This window comes from Loxodonta africana, chromosome 9 (assembly GCF_030014295.1).
Source record: "Loxodonta africana isolate mLoxAfr1 chromosome 9, mLoxAfr1.hap2, whole genome shotgun sequence".
Classification (NCBI taxonomy): Eukaryota; Metazoa; Chordata; class Mammalia; order Proboscidea; family Elephantidae; genus Loxodonta; species Loxodonta africana.
Genome location: NC_087350.1, coordinates 79,006,843 through 79,028,945, shown reverse-complemented (window position 1 = coordinate 79,028,945; position 22,103 = coordinate 79,006,843). Strand labels below are relative to the sequence as shown.

The 22,103-nt window shown below is 37.7% G+C and overlaps 1 protein-coding gene across 4 annotated transcripts in view; it reads left to right on the top strand.

The window, feature by feature from the left end:
• NCBP1 (nuclear cap binding protein subunit 1) overlaps window positions 1-22,103 on the top strand; it is a 53,702-nt gene that overhangs the window by 17,691 nt on the left and 13,908 nt on the right. For 3 of the 4 annotated variants that reach the window (XM_003407845.4, XM_064291698.1, XM_023545110.2), the window contains 12 exons: window positions 204-419; window positions 2,487-2,584; window positions 3,318-3,381; window positions 5,033-5,143; window positions 5,771-5,835; window positions 10,708-10,770; window positions 11,006-11,080; window positions 13,543-13,646; window positions 17,032-17,154; window positions 18,362-18,464; window positions 19,430-19,523; window positions 20,280-20,383. In XM_003407845.4, coding sequence (XP_003407893.1) covers window positions 204-419; window positions 2,487-2,584; window positions 3,318-3,381; window positions 5,033-5,143; window positions 5,771-5,835; window positions 10,708-10,770; window positions 11,006-11,080; window positions 13,543-13,646; window positions 17,032-17,154; window positions 18,362-18,464; window positions 19,430-19,523; window positions 20,280-20,383 — 1,220 coding nt within the window. The remainder of the gene's footprint in view (window positions 1-203; window positions 420-2,486; window positions 2,585-3,317; window positions 3,382-5,032; window positions 5,144-5,770; window positions 5,836-10,707; window positions 10,771-11,005; window positions 11,081-13,542; window positions 13,647-17,031; window positions 17,155-18,361; window positions 18,465-19,429; window positions 19,524-20,279; window positions 20,384-22,103) is intronic. The other variant, XM_023545111.2, reaches the window with a different exon arrangement.

Genomic DNA, 22,103 nt, shown 5'->3' with positions numbered 1-22,103 from the left:
AGAAATGTAAGTGTAACAGCCCCAAACAGACTTTATAAAGCAATGAAGACAAAATCCTAGCATATTCCACTGTCCCATATTTAATTGCAAGTCAGCTTATTTATGTATCTTAGAAGGAGTGACTTCTGTTTTTGTCTAGTCAAAATGTTATTTCTTTTAGCCTCCAGATCCATATTAATTATTAAAAATTAATCTGTCTTCAGTATTTAGATTGCCTGTGGGCCCAGATTCAGAAATTGAAAAAGGATCGCTGGCAGGAACGGCACATCCTAAGACCTTATCTTGCCTTTGACAGCATCCTGTGTGAAGCCCTGCAGCACAATCTGCCTCCTTTTACTCCACCTCCTCACACGGAAGACTCGGTGTACCCGATGCCGCGGGTCGTCTTTAGGATGTTTGATTACACGGATGACCCTGAGGTGCGTGACCGGCTGACGGGGCCTGTCAGAGAATCTGTGTTCCATTGCACTTGTGCTTGGATCTTGGCTTGGATTATGTCTGTAATAAGTTTCAACTTTGAATTATTATCTAAGAATGTTGATGGCAGTGAAGTTAGTACTTTAATTTGGCAAATGGTATCATCTTATAATGCAAGACATTATACTTGGCATGTGTGTGTAGATTAACCGGAGGCGTAGTGTGCTGGTTGAGTGTAGATTTGAGAGCCAGATTGAGTTGGGTTTTAATCTTGACTGTGTGATCTTCAGTGAGTTGTTTACCTCTCTGTGCTTTAGTTTCCTAGAGGAATGATAATAGTATCTTCCTCATAAAATTGTTGTGACAGTTAAATTAATGTACATAAAATGCATAGAATTGAGCATGACACATGATGAGTGCTCAGTAATTATTAGCTGTTATTATGAATAAGGTATGTTTCAAAAAAAGCACTCAGTTTTAAAGATTTTTCCCTCTTTCCAGCCTTCACATCTTGTCTTAAATTATTATTAGCGTGTTACATAATTATTTAAAAATAAATGTTAGAAAGTATTTTTAATTAAACCCCATAGGTTAATATAAAGTGACTATAGTTTTTACATATATGCATTGTTATTATGAAGTCATGTAGTTGGCAGCCATTGTACTGTAATAATTAAGAAAATACATAATTTTAATATTAATAGTTGATATAAAAATTTATATTTTAACTGTACTTTAATTATTTTATACCTCTGCATGTTTGACTATCTTAATTTTAATAGCTGGGCAGCAAGCATAGTGATTACCGGATTGATTCTGAATAGAAGTTTGCTTGGCTAACTCAAAATTGGCATTTTGAGCTGGATAATTCTTTGTTGTGAGGGGCTGTCCTATGTACTGTAAGATGCTTAGTTAGCATCATCCCTGCCATCTATCCACTAGGGGCCAGGATCATTCTCCCTCCCCCTCAGCTGTGACAAGCAAAAATGTCTCCAGGGTGCCAAAATGTTCCCTGAGAGGCATTTCAGAACCACTGGCATAGAGGTATCTATACAAGAGCTTGTATTACCACCTAAGGCCAAATTTGAATTTTCTTTCTCCTACCTTCTCTTTTTAGTCCTATGGTACTTTTAGTGCTTATGACCAGTGAAAATTGAGTGTATGTGTAATCTGCCTCAGAATAGAAGTTTGTCAGATAATTGGTTATATATACAAAATTATCAACTTGTTGCCCATTTTACTGTGTTCCATATATAATGAAGCACTTTTAGTAAATATTATGGAACAGCCTAATTAGGCATATTTAACTGGAGGTCTTTACCTTTAAGACTACTAAAGTCTTTGAGATGAGATATTTACTTATGTAAGGGGGACGAGAATGGGACCTTGAAATTTGTTTTGCCTGTACTATTTATATTTAAGGATGGTGTTGCCTCTGTAATGTGCCCATTCATCCTTTGCCAGAGGGGAGCATAAGTAAATGAAATATTTATTCCCCTTAAAATGAAGAGGATTTGTTGTTTCATTCTGGCTTTAAAAAAAAAAAAAAAAAAGTTTATTTTAAAAATTTAGAAATTACAGAGAATAATCAAGGAAAAAAATCACCTTGAAGTCACCATTTTTAAAAAATTTTAAAAATGTCATGTGGGTAATATTTTGTAACTTTTTAGAAACAATATGGACATCTTTCAGTGGTTTTTTTTTTTTTTATGTCTTTGTTTATGATGGAAATAATCCGTTATGGTTAAAATGAACTATATAGGGTTATTAATATACAAGAATTACTTAGTTTGTTTCAAATAATAATTGATATGTGCAGTGGTAGTATGGTGTGGGATGTAGCGGGAAAAGCACTGAAGTTGGTGCTCTAATTTTGTTATAGATAAAAGTGAACCCCACATAGATATTTGCTGAAACACAGAACCTTAACTCTTCAGAACTTTTATCCCTAGCGCCCAATATAGTGATGCTGTTGATGGAACATAATAGGTTCTCAAATACTTGTCGAATCAATGAAACAAAGTATTTTTTCTAGGTCTGTAAGTGTGTACACTTTGGTTTTCTCCCAGGGTCCTGTTATGCCAGGGAGTCATTCCGTGGAAAGATTTGTAATAGAAGAGAATCTTCACTGCATCATTAAGTCCCACTGGAAGGAAAGGAAGACGTGGTAAGATTATTTTCATGGTACTATCAGAGGAGAGAAAAAGTGGCAGTTTTGATGATTTTGTCAGAGCAAAATGATGTGTGTGAAGACTATAAGAAATTCTTCCTCTCTTTCTGACTCCCTACTTGTTATGACCAATCTCTAAAGACATTTGCTTTACTTTCTTGGGTCTCTTCACCTTCAAATAGTACTTTTCTGGGTGCTTTACAATCATGTGCATAGGATGCAGGCTTTTGTGTGTGGATATTTGCCATATGCTTATGGGAGAAATGAACTTGAATGGCAAGCTGTTTTTGGTTTCAGTGTTATAGGAAAAAAATGAGTATGAATGATGTTGCTTTACTTTCTAGCATTTATACACTGAAGCTTTGGGGAAAAAAATTTTTTTTTATAACATTTTCTAAGACCTGGGAAAGTTTTGGTTTATATTTTATAGTGGAAGGGAATATCGTTTTTGGGGAGTGGTCCATCCTATTAAAACTTTATGTAAAGTTAGTAGATCTGAATACATTTCTTCAGTGTTATTATTTCGACTCCTTTGATCTTTCAAGGAGTTTTAGTTGCATGAAAAAAGCTTTTCCTTGTAGAACACAAAATAATTTGTGCCATAGTTAAATGAAGTAACTGAAATATAGAATATTTCGGAAGAGATTTCTTTATATGTAAATACTGCTTTTGAAACTGATTTTTCATGTATTTTTCTGTACTTATTAAACCTAAATTACACTTTTTGTAGTGCCGCACAACTAGTGAGCTATCCAGGGAAGAACAAGATCCCCTTGAACTACCACATAGTTGAGGTATGCGCTCCACATAGAGCATTTTTCTAAGTTTCAGAATCTATCTGTTGGTTTTAAAGTGCAATCTACTCTTGGTTTATTTTTTTCTTGCTACTTGTCAGGCACTGAAAATTAACAGAGGAGCGAGGAAATTGCTGTCAGTTTCAGTGCTCTGTTAGCCATGTTAGTAAAGAGAAAAGAGGAGGTTGAGACCAGTAGCCAAAATGGAATTTTGAGTTGCCTGTACCCTGGTGGTGTAGTGGTTAAGAGCTAAGGCTGCTAATCAACAGGTCAGCCGTTCAAATCCACCAGGTCCTCCTTGAAACCCTATGGGACAGTTCTACTCTGTCTTATAAGGTCACTATGAGTCGGAATTGACTCAACAGATGGGTTTGGTTTTTTTGGTTACATATTATATATATGGTATGTCTTCATTCGTGGATGGTGATCATGAATAATGTAAGTTACCTCTAGCTCTCTCAGCACATTGTCCACGTGACAAATGTGTAAGTGGCTTAAATACCTTTTAAAAATTGTGTACTTTATAGGCAGATAGCCTATTTTTAACTTTGCTTGTCTGACGTATGATTATTAGTATACTCCTAAGTATGTTAGTCCCTGTATCACAGGTAAGGATAAGTATGAATCTTTTATTCTTAGAAATCAAAAGAGGCAAGCAGTTTGCGAGTAGGAAGACTAGAAATGTTTTTGACCTCATATTAACCGTACAACAGAATGATATTAATGGTATAGTTGAACACCTTATAGAGATTTATGTCTCAAAAAACAGGTTTTTCACTTGACAATCACAAGGATATAGTTTGTCGAACTGTTAACCTTGTTAAAGTATTCATGAAAGTGAGGACGTAGTTACGTGTTGCTTTAGGATTGACTTTTTATTCATATTGCATTTGTGTGCTTTTTAAAAATACTTTTTAAAAAGTACTGCATCTGTCCTATCTTTACGAAGCTTGAGAATATGCTTAGGCTATGAGTTTGACTTATTGACATGTCAATTTAATTGCAAAATGCAAGTCATTTTTTAATCTGCAAAATATGTAGAAATTCATCAGATTGAAGTGTAGGAGTGTTGGGTGAGAAGAAGGAATGCAGACCAGGGCTTTAGAATTCTAGGTAGGTGGTCCACGCGTTATTTAGGGAGGGTGGAAAGCAGAAGTTTCTGAGCAAGAGACACGGCAAGTTTTGAACTACCAAAACAATTTCTAGGCAGCTGTTTTTTGGGTTTTAAAGTTAACGTGTAGCTGTGTGGAATGAGTTGCCAGTCTTCTGTTTTCCATCCTCAGAGTCTAGCAGGGGTTCTTACTGCTCACAGGAATGAAACTGTAATGGGTCTGTTGAGTCCCTCAGTAAACTGTACATCCCTGAATCAACTCTGATAACTTCCAAAGTTGAAATTTAACTGCACAGTTCTCTATGAGTATGTGTGAAATGAGCATTGATCTTGCATGCTGTTGAGTTATAGAAAAAAGAAAATTTCATTACACTGTTTAATCATAGACTTTTGTGTTTGAAAGAGCATAATTTTAAAGATTAAAAAGGAAGTTTTGAATGCAAGGAAGTTAGAGCTTAGATTTAGCATGTTGAGGACTTCTAACAGTGGGAGTGCATAGAGAGCTGTTGAATAGAGTTCTGACTCATGATTCTTTTCTAGGTGATCTTTGCAGAGCTGTTTCAGCTTCCAGCACCCCCTCACATTGATGTGATGTATACAACACTTCTTATTGAACTGTGCAAACTTCAACCTGGCTCTCTGCCCCAAGTTGTATCCTTTCCTTTGTTTTTAAACTTACTCTCTTTGCCTGTTGGCTTTAAAAGATTAATTTAAACATTTCTGCTTCTAGGTTTAAATTTTTTAGATCCAAAAACAGCTTTTGAAATAATATGTATTAACGTGTATGTCTGTAAATGTATGTGTCTGTAAATATTTCACTATTTCAGTCAAGAACTTCAAGAAAATACTATGAAGAAAGCTTGGTGTTTTCAATTTTTAAAAGAAGAAAAAAAATCTAAATTCTCTAAACTAACATAGTCTTCTTTCTTAGATCTCTAGGAGGTTAGAGAATCATTTAATAGGAGGAAAAGACCAAATAACCCCTTATAAAACTAGTATTCTATTGCTAATTTAAAAAATAAATGGGTGTCCCAGGAACATGGGGGAACTTTTGGGGATAATGAAAATATTCTTTATTTTAATTTCACTGGTATATACAGGTCAAATTTATTGTACATCAGTGATTCCTCAAAGCTGTGGAAAAAAATCAATTACATAAAAAGATGCTTAGCATTATTACTCATTATAACGACTTCTGGGAAACATTATTGTTTTTTTCTGTCACGGCTTATTTTAGGGGAATGTGGAGAATAGTTTTCCTTAACTTCAAATTCACAGCTTGCACAGGCAACTGAAATGTTATACATGCGTTTGGACACAATGAATACAACATGCGTAGATAGGTACAGTGACTGCTTCATTTCCATACTGAGTATTACTTCTACTCCCTTTGCCATATAAAACAGTTTGATCAGTGAGACATTTGTCTTTTTAAGAATTTCCAAGTTGATTTTTTTCTTACTTGCCTCTCCAAAATAATCCATTATAACAAACGTAAACATTTTCTAGTTGATTTTCAATATGAAATTATGTCCATACTGGAATTTTCTTTAATTTCATTCACTGTGTAGGTGTTTGGTGCTTTGATGTAGTTTTCTTTTTTTCTCTGTACTTGGGTATGTTGTATTTTTGAAAATAGGTTGTGTATGAGGAGATTTTAAATACAGTATATTTTATATAAATTTGTGCATTTTTGTTTGTAGATAGTACCTGATTTTATAATGAATAACTTCTACATTAAAGTCTTTTCAAAGTCCAACACCCGTTCATGATAAAAACTCTAAGCAAAATAGGAATAGAAGTAAAATTCTTCAGTAAAATAAAAGGCATTTACACAAAGCTAACAGCCAACATCATCCTAAATGAAGAGAATCTGAAAGCATTCCCCTTGAGAACAAGAACCAGACAAAAATGCTCTTTATCACCACTCTTATTCAACATTGTTCTGGAGGTCCTAGCCCGAGCAATTAGGCTAGATAAATAAAGGGCATCCACATTGGTAAGGAAAAAGTAAAAGTATCTCTGTTTGCAAATGACATGATCTTATACACAGAAAACCTAAAGAATCCTCAAGAAAACTACTGAAACAATGAGTTCAGCACAGTGTCAGGATATAAAATAAACACAGGAAAATCAGTTGGATTCCTCTATACCAACAAAGGGAGCGTTGAAGAGGAAATCAGCAAATCAATACCATTTACAATAGCCCCCAAGAAGATAAAATACTTAGGAATAAATCTAACCAGAGACATAAAAGACCTACACAAAGAAAACTATAAGACACTACTGCAAGAAACCAGAAAAGACCTACATGAGTGGAAAACATACCTTTCTCCTGGATAGGAAGACTCAACATTGTAAACATGCCTGTTCTACCAAAAGCAATCTATAGATACAGTTCCAATCCAAATTCTGACATTTTTTAATGAAATGGAGAAACAAATCACTAGCTTCATATGGAAGGGAAAGAGGCCCTGGATAAGTAAAGTGTTACTGAAAAAGAAGAACAAAGTGGGAGGCCTCCCACTACCTGATTTTAGAACCTATTATACCGCCACAGTAGTCAAAACAGCCTGGTACTGGTATAACAGTAGATGTATAGACCAATGGAACGGAATTGAGAATCCAAATGTAAATCCATCCACATATGAGCAGCTGATATTTGACAAAGGCCCAAAGTCTGTTAAATGGGCAAAAGACAGCCTCTTTAACAAATGGTGCTAGCATAACATATCCATCTGCAAAAAAATGAAATGATCCATACCTCACACCATGTACAAAAACTAACTCAGAATGGATCAAAGACCTAAATATAAAATCTAAAACGATAAAGATCATGGAAGAAAAAATAGGGACAATGCTGAAAGCCCTAACACATGGCATAAACAGTATACAAAACATTACTAACAATGCACAAACACCAGAAGAGAAACCAGATAACTGGAAGCTCCTAAAAATCAAATACCTATGCTCATCCAAAGACTTCACCAAAAGAGTAAAAAGATTACCTACAGACTGGGAAAAAGCTTTTAGGTATGACATTTCCAATCACCGTCTGATCTCTCAAATCTACATGATACTGCAAAAACTCAACAACAAAAAGACAAATAACCCAGTTGAAAAATGGGCAGAGGATATGAACAGGCACTTTATCAAAGAAGACTTTCAGGCGGCTAACACATACATGAGGAAATGCTCACGATCATTAGCCATTAGAGAAATGCAAATCAAAACTCCAGTGAAATACCTTCTCCAACAAGGTTGGCATTAATCCAGAAACACAAAACAATAAATGTTAGAGAGGTTGTGGAGAGACTGGAATGCTCATACACTGCTGGTGGGAATGTAAAATGGTACAGCCACTTTGGAAATCGATTTGGTGCTTCCTTAAAAAGCTAGAAATAGAAATATGATCCCTAGCAACCTCACCCCTTGGTGTATATCCTAGAGAAATAAGAGCCTTTACACGAACACATGTATGCACACCCATGTTCGTTGCAGCACTGTTTACAATAGCAAAAAGATGGAAGCAACCAAGGTGCCCATCAATAGATGAATGGATAAATAAATTATGGTGTAGTCACACAATGGAATACTACGCATTGATAAAGAACAATGACGAATCAGTGAAACACCTCATAACATGGAGGAATCTGGAAGGCATTATGCTGAGTGAAATTAGTTGCAAAAGGACAAATATTGTATGAGACCACTGTTACAAGAACTCAAGAAATAGTTTAAACAGAAGAAAATATTCTTTGATGGTTATGAGGGTGGGGAGGGAGAGAGGGAGAGGGGTATTCACTAATTAGTAGACAAGAACTATTTTAGGTGAAGGGAAAGACAGCACACAATACTGGAGAGGTCTGCACAACTGGACTAAACTAAAAGCAAAGAAGTTTCCTGAATACAACAGAATGCTTCGAAGGCCAGCGTGGCAGGGGCGGGGGTCTGGGGACCATGGTTTCAGGAGACATCTAGGTCAATTGCCATAACAAAATGTATTAAGAAAACATTCTGCATCCCACTTTGGTGAGTGGCATCTGGGTTCTTAAGTGCTAGCAAGCTGCCATCTAAGATGCATCAATTGGTCTCAACCCACTTGGAGCAAAGGAGAATGAAGAACACCAAAGACACAAGGTTAATTATGAGCCCAAGAGACAGAAAGGGCCAGATAAATCAGAGACTACATCAGCCTGAGACCAGGAGAACTAGTGTCTGGCTACAACCGATGACTGCCCTGAGAGGGAACACAGCAAAGAATCCCTGATGGAGCAGGAGAACAGTGGGATGCAGACCTCAAATTCTCGTAAGAAGACCAGACTTAATAATCTGACTGAGACTAGAAGGACCCTGGAGGTCATGGTCCCCAGACATTCTGTTAGCCCAAGACAGGAACCATTCCCAAAACCAACTCTTCAGATAGGGATTGGACTGGACTATAAGAAAATGATATTGGTGAGGAGCGAGCTTCTTGGCTCAGGTAGGCACATGAGACTATGTGGACAGCTCCTGTCTGGAAGGGAGATGAGAAGGCAGAGCAGGACAGGAGCTGGCTGAATGGACACAGGGAATACAACAGGGTGGAGAGAAGTGTGCTGTCTTATTGGGGGAGAGCAGCTAGGAGTACATAGCAAGGTATATATAAATTTTTGTATGAGATACTGACTTGGTTTGTAAACTTTCACTTAAAGCACAGTTTTAAAAAAAGTCTTTTCAAGCCTACAGCTTTAAGACTCTCAGTTTATACCAAAAGAACACATTGGCTTTTTATAGCTGTGGTAATTGGATGCCTAATTGACCTCACCTTTTGGGAGAGGTCCATGTAGCCACCTTTACTACCTGGTGTTCTTTCTTACCTCTGTCAGTTTCCCAAATTGGATCAGGACAGATACTGAACATTTCTTCAATTTCCATGACCTTCCATGTTCATTGTTCAAATTCCATATCTGAAAATTACCAGTAAGGGCTCTCCTGTGTCCTTGACTTAGTGTTTTGAGTAGTTTCGATTGATTTCATTTAAAAATACATGTTGTTACGTGCAGTCTAGTCAGTTCCGACTCATAGCGACGCCATGTACAACAGAACAAAACACTACCTGTTCCTGGGCCATCCTCACAATCATTTTAGTGCTTGAGCGCATTGTTGCAGCCATTGTCAGTCCATCTCATTGAGGGTCTTCCTCTTTCTCGCTGACCCTCTACTTTACGAAGCATGATGTTCTTCTCTAGGGACTGATCCCTCCTGATAACATGTCCAAAGTATGTGAGACGTAGTCTTGCCGTCCTTGCTTCTAAGGAACATTCTGACTGTACTTCTTACATTAGGAAAGTGTCTTCCGTGGTTTTTTTCCCACTCTAATTAATAAAACAACTAGTTTTGGACATTCCTGTCATGCCCTTTATTCAGCAAATGCTTATTGGGCGCTTACAAAGTTCACAGCATTATACAGTGTACAAAATGTTCCCCATCTAGAGAGATCAGATGTGTTTTTAGGGTAAGAAGTGGCTTTGATGGTATATTTTGTTGTTTGTGGTAAAAGGGCATGGTGTAATTATGAGAGCCTATACTTTGGCTCTGAGGGAGCCCTGGTGGTGCAGTGGTTAAAGCGCCTGGCTGCAACTGAAAGGTCAGCAGTTCAAACCCACCAGCCACCCTGTGAGAAAGACATGGCAGTCTGTTTCCATAAAGATGTACAGCCTTGGAAACCTTATGGGGCAGTTCTGCTGTATCCTGTAGGGTTGCCGTGAGTCGAATTGACAGTAACAGTTTGGGTTTTTATACTATGACTCTGCCATTTATGTTTTATCTGCAGTTTCTTTCTTCTCTCCCTTCCTCCCTCCCTCCCTCAGTTTCATTGTCTATTATTATGGGGGAAATAATACTATCCTTGAAAGTTGAGAATTAAATTACATAAACATATATAAGGCACCTGGCTGGCACAAAACAGGCATTCAGATGGTTTCTGTTATTTGCTTAGAAATGATAGCACTGTTAGAAGGAGTGAGATAGAGGACTTTTTTTTTTTTTTTTTTAAAGAAAAAGATGAGTTAACAGGATTTGCACAGGTGAGGGTGGCAGGGGAAGTTACATATATATGGGGGGGTGCTTTTCATATAAAATAGGGTTTTTTATCTGTTTGAAGGATTATTTAAGTTCCTGTTGTAAATTCCAACCATTTGTCTTCTGCTTCCCCCCACCACTTTTTCACATAGGTTTATTAATTGGTTCTCCCATCATCTAAGTAACTTTCAGTTCCGTTGGAGCTGGGAAGATTGGTAAGTGGTGTTGTATTTTGTTTTATTCTTCTTTTCTCTGGAGTCTGCCATAACCAACTGTTAATATTTAAAACCATAACATAGAAGCAGTCTTCCTCACTGTCTGAGATAATTTCTCTGATATTTACTATGTATAAATGAAATAATTAAGGTAGAAGGAAACTGTAGTTAAGTACAAGATGGATGTAAGTGCAGACTGTGTGTAGGAATTCATAAAATTACATTTCCTCATTAGGTCAGATTGTCTTACTCAAGATCCTGAAAGTCCCAAACCAAAGTTTGTAAGAGAAGTACTGGAAAAATGTATGAGGTAAGTTCTTTCCCTTGCTCCTTAGTTTATGTCTCGTAATTGTAGGGGATTGTTTCTGTTCTGTGTGTTTGTGATATGTGTCCAGAATGTGATTTTTAAAACCCAAGTATTTGCTTCTCTTCCATTTTAGTTTTTAACTAAGTTTAGGCTGAAAAAATTAGGCAACCATGGCCATCTGGATTCTATGTGAATCATGCCAATAAGTTTTTTTTTAAATACTATTCTTTGAAATAATGTCAAATTTACAGAAAAGCTGACAGAATGGTACAAAGAACTCTATATCCTGTTTACCTAGATTCCCTTGTTGAGATTTTACTGTGTTTGCTCTAACACTCCTTTTCCCCTGTCTGTCATGCCCATTACATTGGTCTTTTTCTGAACCTTTGGAGAACGAGATGCAGACATAGTATCCCATCATCCTGTAACATTCCATTCTATATTTCTCCACAACAAGGACACTGTCCTATATAACCAGCATAAGGCTCTTCAATCAGAGAATCAGCTTTGGCACAATACTACCGTACAGTCTGTAGATGATGCTAATATTTTGCGAACTGCCCCCACAGTGTCTCTTTTTCCTTTCTGGTCCAAAATCCTACCTAGAAATATGTGTAGTAGTTAATTGTCATTCTCTTCAGATGCCTTCAATCTCAAACAGTTGCTTTTCTTTCTCTGTCTTTCATGTCCTTATCAGTTTTAAAGAGTATAGGCCTTACTTTCTTGAATGGCACCGATACTTTCTTATGACCAGACTCAGGTCCTGCGTTGTTGGTGCCCTTCTCAATGCATTGTATCACAAGGCACGTGAATCCCACAATGGTGATGTTAACCGTAATCGCCTGGTCATGTCATTGCCAGGTTTCTCCATCTTAAATTCTCCATTTTTCCCTTTGTAATTGATTAGTATTTTGTGGAAGTGTTCTGAGGTTACACTAGTATCCTTTTCCTCATCACACCTTCACCCACTAGCTTTAGCTTCCACAACCCCCACATTTATCAGCCATTACTGTGATATTGCCAAGTGGGGATTTTCTTTTTCCATCCTTCTGTATTTACTAGTTGACATTCTACTGTGAGAAAGACTTTCCTTTTCCCTCATTTATTTATTCCTTTATTTGTATACCATATTCATTACCGTAATTATTTTGATGCCCACTTGTCCCTGATTTGTCCAGTGAGAGACCCTGTAAGCTGGCACCTGTGTCTTTTTTTTTTTTTTTCTTTAACATCCCCCACCATTCATAAGTATTTCCTCATTTTCTGGTACAGACGTTCTAGGTTCATCTTGTGTTTCCTTGCCCCTGCCCTGGCATCATCTATTTCTTCAAGGAGCCCAGATCGCAGTAGTAGAGCGTGATACTTAGAAACCGAGATCTGGGCACTAGATGTGCTTGTTGTTATTGGGGTGTTATTGATGATTCTAGGCCCATTTGGTTGACTGAGCTAGGGAATATATGCATGTACTGGCAGTCTGGATTACGAACTCTGACTTACATACAACCCATAGTTATGACCCGACCCCCATAAAGCCTTTTACATTAAAAATTCAAAATAAGTACAATGGTTTGTAATAACAAATGGGTACTACTTTGCGATGCGTATCAAAACATTATTGCTATTACTTTATTATTGTGTTAAAGATGTTTTAGTGTACCTGGAAGTGTTTCTTTAATTTTTTTATGCGTAGGAAGATACACTATATACTTTATACTAAAACAAACATATGACTAACTGACATTAGAAATGAACCATACCTAACTGTTCCAACTTACGTACAAATTGGAAATAAAGACAGACTTAGGAACAACTCATTCGTAGTCCTAGGACTGCCTGTATACACACAACACACCTATACCCACATATATATCTATAACTATTTTTATATCCACCCGTATTCGGAATTGACTTGACGGCACTGGGTTTTTTAATACATATATATATAAAACTGTGAGTTCACCCCAGTTCCTCCATTTCTAACCCAACATCTCATTCTTTCCAGCCTTCCCTTTGCAGTGATTGTAAATACCTTCTCAGCCAGAATGAAACTGCCCCCGTTACCCTCATTATTATTTAGTACAATGTCACCAGTCTCCCAGCCATGCAGACAATCTCCTGCATTCCATTCCACTCCACTCATACTGCCACACGTTCTAGGCCACCAGGCTTGCTAGTCCACCACGCTACATGGTCCCAAGTGCCCACCATCAGCACCCCACATCCTTGGCCACCAGGCTGGTAGGCCCACTGGCTCACATCTCAGTGCAAGCCAGTAAGTTTTGACGTAAGCCTAAGCTTTTGTGTGCTGGCTTCGACAAAGGTTATAGGACTTTTTTTTCCCTTTCACTTCTTGCTTGTTGGCTGAGTTCTGGGTGCTGGAGATTTTACCTATCCAGATAAACAGAGTGTTACTGAAGAATGGAACTGATGAAAGATACTTTTTGAGGTTATTATTTGTATTGTAGGTTGTCTTACCATCAGCGTATATTAGATATCGTTCCTCCTACCTTCTCAGCTCTATGTCCTGCAAACCCAACCTGCATTTACAAGTATGGAGATGAAAGTAGCAGTAAGTAATAAAATGAAATAAAACCCTCTGTCTTTAAAAAGTACCAATGCAAGTCTACTCTGGAGTAATTTACCTAAGGTGGAGAAATTGAACTTTCTTTTCCTGGGGTTTATATTTTCTCTACTTAATAGGTGGTCTACACTGGTGGCTTTTGATTTGTTTGCCCTATAATCATTTTGAATATTTTATTGTGATCTAATTAATTATTACTGGCTTGTATTCAGTTGTTTCCGATGTTATATCCATGACATTATTTTAAATATGCTGCTAAATATAGCAAGATGAACTTAAAAAAATGAAAACAGGTGTTTGTTATGGTGATGGAGATAACTTGAACTGTTTCTCCTCCAACATCAGGTCTGGCATGGTGTGGGAGCACAGGTGCACGTGGACTATTTGCACAGACGGCCTGCCTCTAGAAGGAAATTCTTAAATAGGGTTTTTCTTACTTTTTGGCCCATCATCTCTGAGGTTGCACTATAAGTCAGAGGGACAGTAACTTCATAAGCTGTTTTCTACTTAGCACAGTATTTATACTCCATGAGGTAAGGTGTGTTGTACACTGATGGTCACCGTAGAGAGTCAGGTGTGGAGTTTTTTCAAGTTGGTCTTTTCAGGTGGCACCGAATGCAGCTCCCCCACAAGCCTTCCATTTGATGTTGTGTAACAGTTCTTTACATCTTCAAATTTTGTCCTCGCTACTGTCTTCTCAGATTTTATCCTAGTTCTCCACCTATTTCTCTGACTACATCTGTCTTCCTTAAAATAAACTGTCTTGGTCGCAGTGCTGAGCATATAACCTATGTTATTATGTGGCTTAACCCTTAAAACAGCTCAGAAAAATAGGTATGATTATGCCAAGTTTACAATGAGAAAATGACTTCAGAGAAGGAAAGCCACAGTGAGATTGCTCCTGAGCAGTAGAGCCCAGATTGAGCTCCATACTCACCAACTGAGAAGCCCATGTTTATTACCACTGTGCGTTCCTGAAAGAGCAAAGCTTGATGGAGCACTTATAAGTGCCGAGCCTTGAATTTTGCCATAGTGGTTCACAGAATTGTGAGGAACAGCCTTTGATATCAGAGAGCTCAGGATATTGTTGATTGATCTTTCCTTTTTCCCATAGGAACAACTCAGCCTGACTTTCAAGGCCCTCCTAACAGTTGTTCCTATTTTGTTATTTTTTCCTAAATGAACCTCAACTCCAGGCAGGCCCTCCTCCTTTGCTACTTTTTGCATACACCTTTTTCTTGGCTTTACCTCTGTGCCGTAACTCCAGTCTGGAGTGTCCTTTCTAACTCTAATTTCTACCTTCTCTTTAGTGTCCAGCCCAAGCACCGCTCCTGTAAATATATTTTAGCCTTTAGCAAGCCAATGTTGTATTGCTCTCTGGCAATTTATGTGAATATTTTGACACCACAGCTAAAATGTAGACTCAGTGAAAAGTGGATTTCCTATTGTCCTGGTACTGCCTTACATTATAGACCAGCGTAAATCTTATACAATAGACATTAATAGTAAATACGTGGCGTCACATCACATGAGCATCTATATAGACTCAGCAAAAGAGAAAAGAAAAAGTCTCTTAAGTTGGTGCCCTTCACATTGTTCAAACTCAAACTTAGTTTCCGCCATCTCAGGGAAGATGAGGAAAGGGGCCTTGGCAAAAAATAAAAGCAACATACAGTGATTCTTAGCTTTTGAGTTTACAAAAGCCCAGGGTATCTGAGGGCTGGTAAGGAGTAGTTCTAATCCATCTGATACCAGCAATGATACCCCTTGTTCCACATCCTCTTCAGAATCCTATTTGAATTTCTGGCAGCTTCTTGTTGATGTACTGCTACAAGTATTTTTGAGTTATCTTCAGCAAAAATTTACTTGGCGTGTTTCCGCATTCTGTTGGATCACCTTTCTTTGGGACTGGCACAAATACGAGTCTCTTCTAGTCGGTTCGCCAGGTAACTGTTGCTCAGATTTCTTAGCATAGATGAGTGAGCACTTCCAGCACTGTATGTGTTTGTTCAAACATCTCAGTTGGTATTCTGTCAGTTCCTGGAGCCTTGTTTTTTGCCAGTGCCTTCAGTGCAGCCTGGACTTCTTCCTTCAGTACCATCACTTCTTAATCATCTGCCGCCTCTTGGAATGGTTAAATATCAACCAACTGTTTTGGTACAGTGACTCTGAATTCCTTCCATCTTTTTTTGATGTTTGCTGTGTCATTCAGTATTTTGCCCATAGAATCCTTCAATACTGCAACTTGAGGCTTGAATTTTTTCCTCAGTTCTTTCAGCTTGAAAAATGCTGAGCGTGTTCTTCTGTTTTGGTTTTCTAACTTCAGGTTTTGCACATTACATTATAATACTTTACTTTGTCTTCTCGAGCCACCCTTTGAAATCTTCTGTTCAGCTCTTTTACTTCATCATTTCTTCCATTTGCTTTAGTTGCTCTACATTCAAGAGCAAGTTTCAGAGTCCCTTCTGACATCCACTTTGGTCTTCTCTTTCTCTCCTGTCTTTTTAATCATCTTTTGCTTTCTTCATGTATGATGTCCTTGATGTCATCTCACAACTCGTCTGGTCTTAGGTCATTACTGTTGAGTGTGTCAAATCTATTCTTGAGATGGTCTCTAAGGATATCATTTTACTGGGATCCACAATCAGCACCCATGGAAGCAGAAGTCAAGAAATCAGACAATGTATTGCATTGGGCAAGTTTGCTGCAAGAAATCTCTTTCAACTGTTAAAAAGCAAAGATGTTACTTGGAGGACTAAGGTGCACCTGACCTAAGCCATGATATTTTCAGTCACCTCATATCCATGCAAAAGCTGGACAATGAATAAGGAAGACCAAAGAAGAACTGATGCATTCGAATTATGGTGTTGGCAGAGAATATTAAGTATACCATAGACTGCCAGAAAAATGAACAAAGAAGTACAGCCAGAGTGTTCCTTAGAAGTGAGGATGGCGAGATTTTGTTTCACATACTTTAGACATGTTAGCAGGAGGGACCAGTCCCTGGAGAAGGACGTCATGCTTTGTAGAGGGTCAGCAAAAAAGAAGACCCTCAGTGAGATGGATTGACACAGTGGCTGCAACCATGGGCTCAAACATAACAATGATTATGAGGATGGCACAGGACCAGGCAGTGTTTTGTTCTGTTGTACATAGGGTCACTATGAGTTCGAACAGACTTGACGGCACCTAAGAACAACAAGAAGGAGCAGTTCTGTAACACACGAAGTCGCCATGAGTTGGATTCAACTTGATGGCAGTGGGTTTTGTTTTTGTTTGTTTCTTAGTTATTTCACTGTTTGTCGAAATAATTTTTAAACCTGATCTTCCTTGCTCCTCCCCCCGCCCCCCCCCACCCGCCTTCTGTATTTAGATTCTCTTCCTGGACATTCTGTTGCCCTCTGTTTATCTGTTGCCTTTAAAAGTAAGGCAACCAATGATGAAATCTTCAGCATTCTGAAAGATGTACCAAATCCTAACCAGGATGATGACGACGGTAAGAGAATTAGATACGTCTTGAGTGGAACTGTGTATAGGCCAAGTGAAAGCGTAAACATAATTGGCAACATGACTTCTGCTTAAATCCCACTGGGTGTTCATAAAGCAATATATTTGTTTGGTCTATTCAGCTAATCCAGGTATTTCCTCCCTTATGTAAAAAGAGATCCAGACACCCCTGTAAAGTAGCTTAATTAAAAATATAACTGCATCCTAAATATGCAGAAAAATATACCACTATCGTTCAACAGTTTTTAAACATTCCCTGTTTTCACTATAAAGAGGCTCCTAAATGGGAAGACTTGGTGTATTTTATTATAAAAAGTTGTATGTTTTCTCCAAATTAAGCTATCTTACTAATATTTAACATTTACTGAGTACATACAATGTAATTCAACCCAAAATCCTAGTTGTTTTTTTTCTGGGGAACGTGGGCAGATTGACAAAACAATTAAGTTTATCTGAATCGATAAATGGGTGGGAAAAAAAGTGATGAGGGGGTACTTGCCTTATCCCATATTAAAGCATGCTAGAAAACTACAGTGACTAAAGCAGTGTAGTACTGGCACAAAGAAGAGACAAATCAGTGCAACAGATGAAAAGTCTACTAGGACAACTGGGTAACCACTTCAGAAAAAAAAGAATTTTTTTGTGTGTATACGGACGTGTGCTTAAAAAATAACTCTTCGAATCAAAATAAAACAATAATGGTCTTTGGGTGTTTATTACTAGGAATTTGTTCGGATTTCTCTAAGAAACTAGAATTATGATATTAGAGAAAATATGTTTAGAAAGCTCAAATCAAAACATGATTAGTATTAAAGGTCATGGGTATTCTGAAATCTCAGGGCATAGTCTTATGTGTTGACGATTTACAGTATTTATATTAATTATTTGTTATTTATCCACCATATAGACAGAATATAAACAAGGAAATTTTTCTGGTGTTTTAAACATAAATGAATCACATAGAAGAATTAGGAAAAGAATCACAAAGAAGTAAAAAATTACAATTATTCTTAGTTTTAGAATTTGAGTATTTGAAATCAGTGATCGTCTTTCATTGTCTGTGAGTACTTGCAGAAGTTACCCAAATGTCGACTTAGTGTTTTGATGTGAACAGGCTATCTATTTAGTGTAGCAGATGAGGCACCAAGGAATTGCTGTACTTATATTTTTCTGTCTTACTGTGGATTAATTTTCAGATGAAGGATTCAGTTTTAACCCACTGAAAATCGAAGTCTTTGTACAGACTCTGCTACACTTGGCAGCCAAATCATTCAGCCACTCCTTCAGTGCTCTTGCGAAGTAAGTGCGACAGGAGCACAGCCTTTCTTGAGGGTTTGGGACTTTGCTTGCCGAAAACCAGTGGTATAGTAACTTTTACTAAAATTGTTGAATATGATCTTAATGGTATACTATTGTCATGTGATTTGATACACTGAGTTTTGGTTTGTAGTAACTAAAATCCCTAGCCCATGGCTTTTATCAGACTGTATGTGTTTGCATATATACACAGACTGTGCATTTTTTTCACATAGACATTTAGAGAAACTAGTGAAAAACCTAGGTACTTAGGATACTCATATATGCAGTCGGAAGTTCTCGCCCTGTCTAACCATCTTCCTCAAGGGAAGTAAGAAATGAGAGTAGGACTACGTTTTGGGGAGCCACCTAAAGGTTGGCATCTAAAGACAGAGCTTCCTAACTTGTCAGACAGACTTCAAAAGATGAATACTTGTATTCTCCCAGCCAAACAGAGAAACTCTCCCTGTCATCTCCCAATGCTGCATACTACTTGCAGGGTTCCACAGAACGTAGAGTCAGAATACATCACCTGTGTTTGGGGATGGTTCTTGAGCCCTTATCTGTTAGATAGTCCTTGGCTAACAATACCCACTGCTGTCGAGTTGATTCCAACTCACAGAGACCCTATAGGACAGAGTAGAAGTATCCCATAGAATTTCCAGAGCTGTAATCTTTAAGGAAGCAAACTGCCACATCTTTTTCCCATGGAGCAGCTGGTAGGTTTGAACTGCCGACCTTTTGTTAACAGTCAAGGGCTTAACCACTGTGCCGCCAGGGCTCCCTATAATGTAAATCTCTTAAGCCTTAATGACAAGTTCCATAAAAACTGTGAATTCCTAATCATGCCTCCTACATCCTTAATGGTTATATTTTATTTTTCATTTCTATTTAAAGAGGCTTTGAAAACATTAAAATGTTCATTGAATTAGTGTGTATGTGATTTTTTTTTTCCCTATTGCCAACAGGTTTCATGAAGTCTTCAAAACCCTAGCTGAAAGTGATGAGGGGAAGTTACATGTCCTAAGAGTTATGTTTGAGGTCTGGCGGAACCATCCACAGGTAAAAATTATTGTATGACTAATAAAATAAGCCAGTTAAAGAGCAAGCACTGTGATTGGACTTTGGACTATAACACCTCAACACATTTTAAATGTTTAGGTAGACTACTTACTACTTGTAAGATTCTACTAGTTGGGTAGGAAATGGCTACCTAGTCTAACCACTTTATACAAACAAGCTTCAGATTTCTCAAACCTCAATATATGGTTTTCATATTATTAAAAAAACCATTGCCACGGAATCGATTCCAACTTATAGCAACCCTATAGTGCAGAGTAGACCTGCCCCATAGGGTTTCCAGGGAGTGGCTCATGGATTCCAACTGCTGACCTTTTGGTTAGCAGCCAAGCTCTTAACCACTGCACCACCAGGGCTCCTCATATTATAAAGAGGCATTGAAATAAATTTCAGAAGATATTTAAGAGTATTTTATGATAAAACATTCTTGTATTTTTAACTTTTGGGACTCGGTGGAAATTATATATTTTTTTGTATAGGTATTATCTAAAATTAAAAACAGTTAAGTGTTGCCATTTAGAGATTTTTTTTCAGTCAGTCTTTATGGGTACTGTAGTATCTCTTACATTACCAAAGCCAAGCATAGGGAAGAATAAATCTTCAGCCCTAGTAGTCAAATTGATCCCATAATAGCCACTGAAAATGACTTTTATAGTCCTTATATTTTACTTTTGCAGCAGTAGTAGTATTTTGACCCAATAAGCGTGACTTACCCTAGTAACTCTTCTGTTGTTGTAGATGATTGCTGTACTAGTAGATAAGATGATTCGTACACAGATTGTTGACTGTGCTGCAGTAGCAAATTGGATCTTCTCTTCAGAACTATCTCGTGACTTTACTAGGTAATACGGATTCTAAGTATTAGTTTATGTGTAATCTCTTAATACAAGAGCTTCAAATTCTAGTCCACTCCAGGTTTGTATTAGCATACTAATGGTCCAATCTGGTAGGATTGGTAAAGATTCCTAGACGATGGAAATATACACAGCCAGTCAAGTTGCATTGTCTCTCAGGGACACACACATAATTTGAATCAGGACCCACCCACCCAGTCAGGTAGAAATGCTGATAAAGGGCCCAGACTGTCGAGGGAAGAGTCCAGCAGGAGCCAGGCTGTGTGTCAGAGCCTGAGCCAGACCAAGCAGAAATTCACATAAGGGCTCCAGCTCCAGTGGGAACCTGAAATGCACACCAAGAGCTAAGAGAGAGACTAAAGTTGTAATAAGTTAAGTACACATCATGGAGCAACCGACAAAAGCTTGGTAGGCCTCCCCTCAGTTGTAAAAATCCTAGATTTAGTGCAGAAGATGTATTTAGACCTAAAGGGAAGAGATTTTTCACCAAGTTGGTTCTAATTGGTGAAGTTGGGTCCACAAGCTTTATAATCCATCAGAATTGGGACAGCAGGAGTAGACACCAAACAGGAAACGCAAAAGCAAGTTACTTGGAAAGACAAAAAACTATCACAGCTTCTAACTTCTCCACTGTATTTAGTACTGCCAGAGGACACTGCTCTGAAAGGTCTCCTTAGGATGAAACGGTGTGTCCAGCCATGTTGGCATTCACAAATGAAAGCAACACAAAGATATTCTCAGATCTCTGCCAGCTCTCAGAATACTGACCACCAAAGTGTGTGTTAGTCATTATTCTGAGGGATTTACATTTTCAACTCATTTAATCCTTACAGTAACCCTGTAGGGTAGGTTCCATTATTGTTCTCATTTTATAGAATAGGAAAATACCTGAGTGCTTAATTAGCTTGTTAAGAGTCACAACTAAGTCACAGAACTTGGATTCAAACCCAGGTATTCTTAAATAGAAACATTGCTCAATATCTGTCCATTCTTTAACACCTAGCTCACGTATCTCCAACTTTGTAAAGCCTTCCCTGACCACTCTGTCCAGAGTTAAAGTGCTCAACTCTTTTATTCTGTCTGCTAGCATTCTAAACTTTGAGATTTTTAAACATTTTGTCTTATTTTTTGTTTAAAATTATCTCATTGGTGTCAAAATTTTTAGAAGGAAGTGTTATACGCATCCTGGAGTTAGGAGACTTAGCTCGTCGATATAAAAGTAACTAAGAAACTACTTTAAAAAAATAAAACATTCATGCAGCAAACAAAGCACATACAAGGTGATCCTGGTACTTGAGCAGTTTGGCTAATAAGATAGGTGACATAAATATTTATTTCATTCTTAATGCACGTCAGTTGATAGCTATCAGCTAATGCCTTTCTTAGATGATCCAAGAGAATTGGCTGAGTGTGTGCTAGTTAAATTGTATAAAGCAAGTGAAATGAGCCTCAGGTTAGTGGTTGCTATTTTGGGAAAATTCAGACAGTGTTTAAATTTAAAAGAGAGAAAATGTATTTTTATTCCTAATGTTAGTGTTTGCTATTTCTGTAAATATGTACATGGACCGTCAGTGTATATATAGTAGCAGATACAAACAATGACAGAAACTAAAAGGACACAGTAATGCCCTCAAAGAGCTCACATGACTCTAATGGGTAGGGAGAGTTGCTTGCACAATTAACAAAGCAAATCATAAGTATAGCTGTA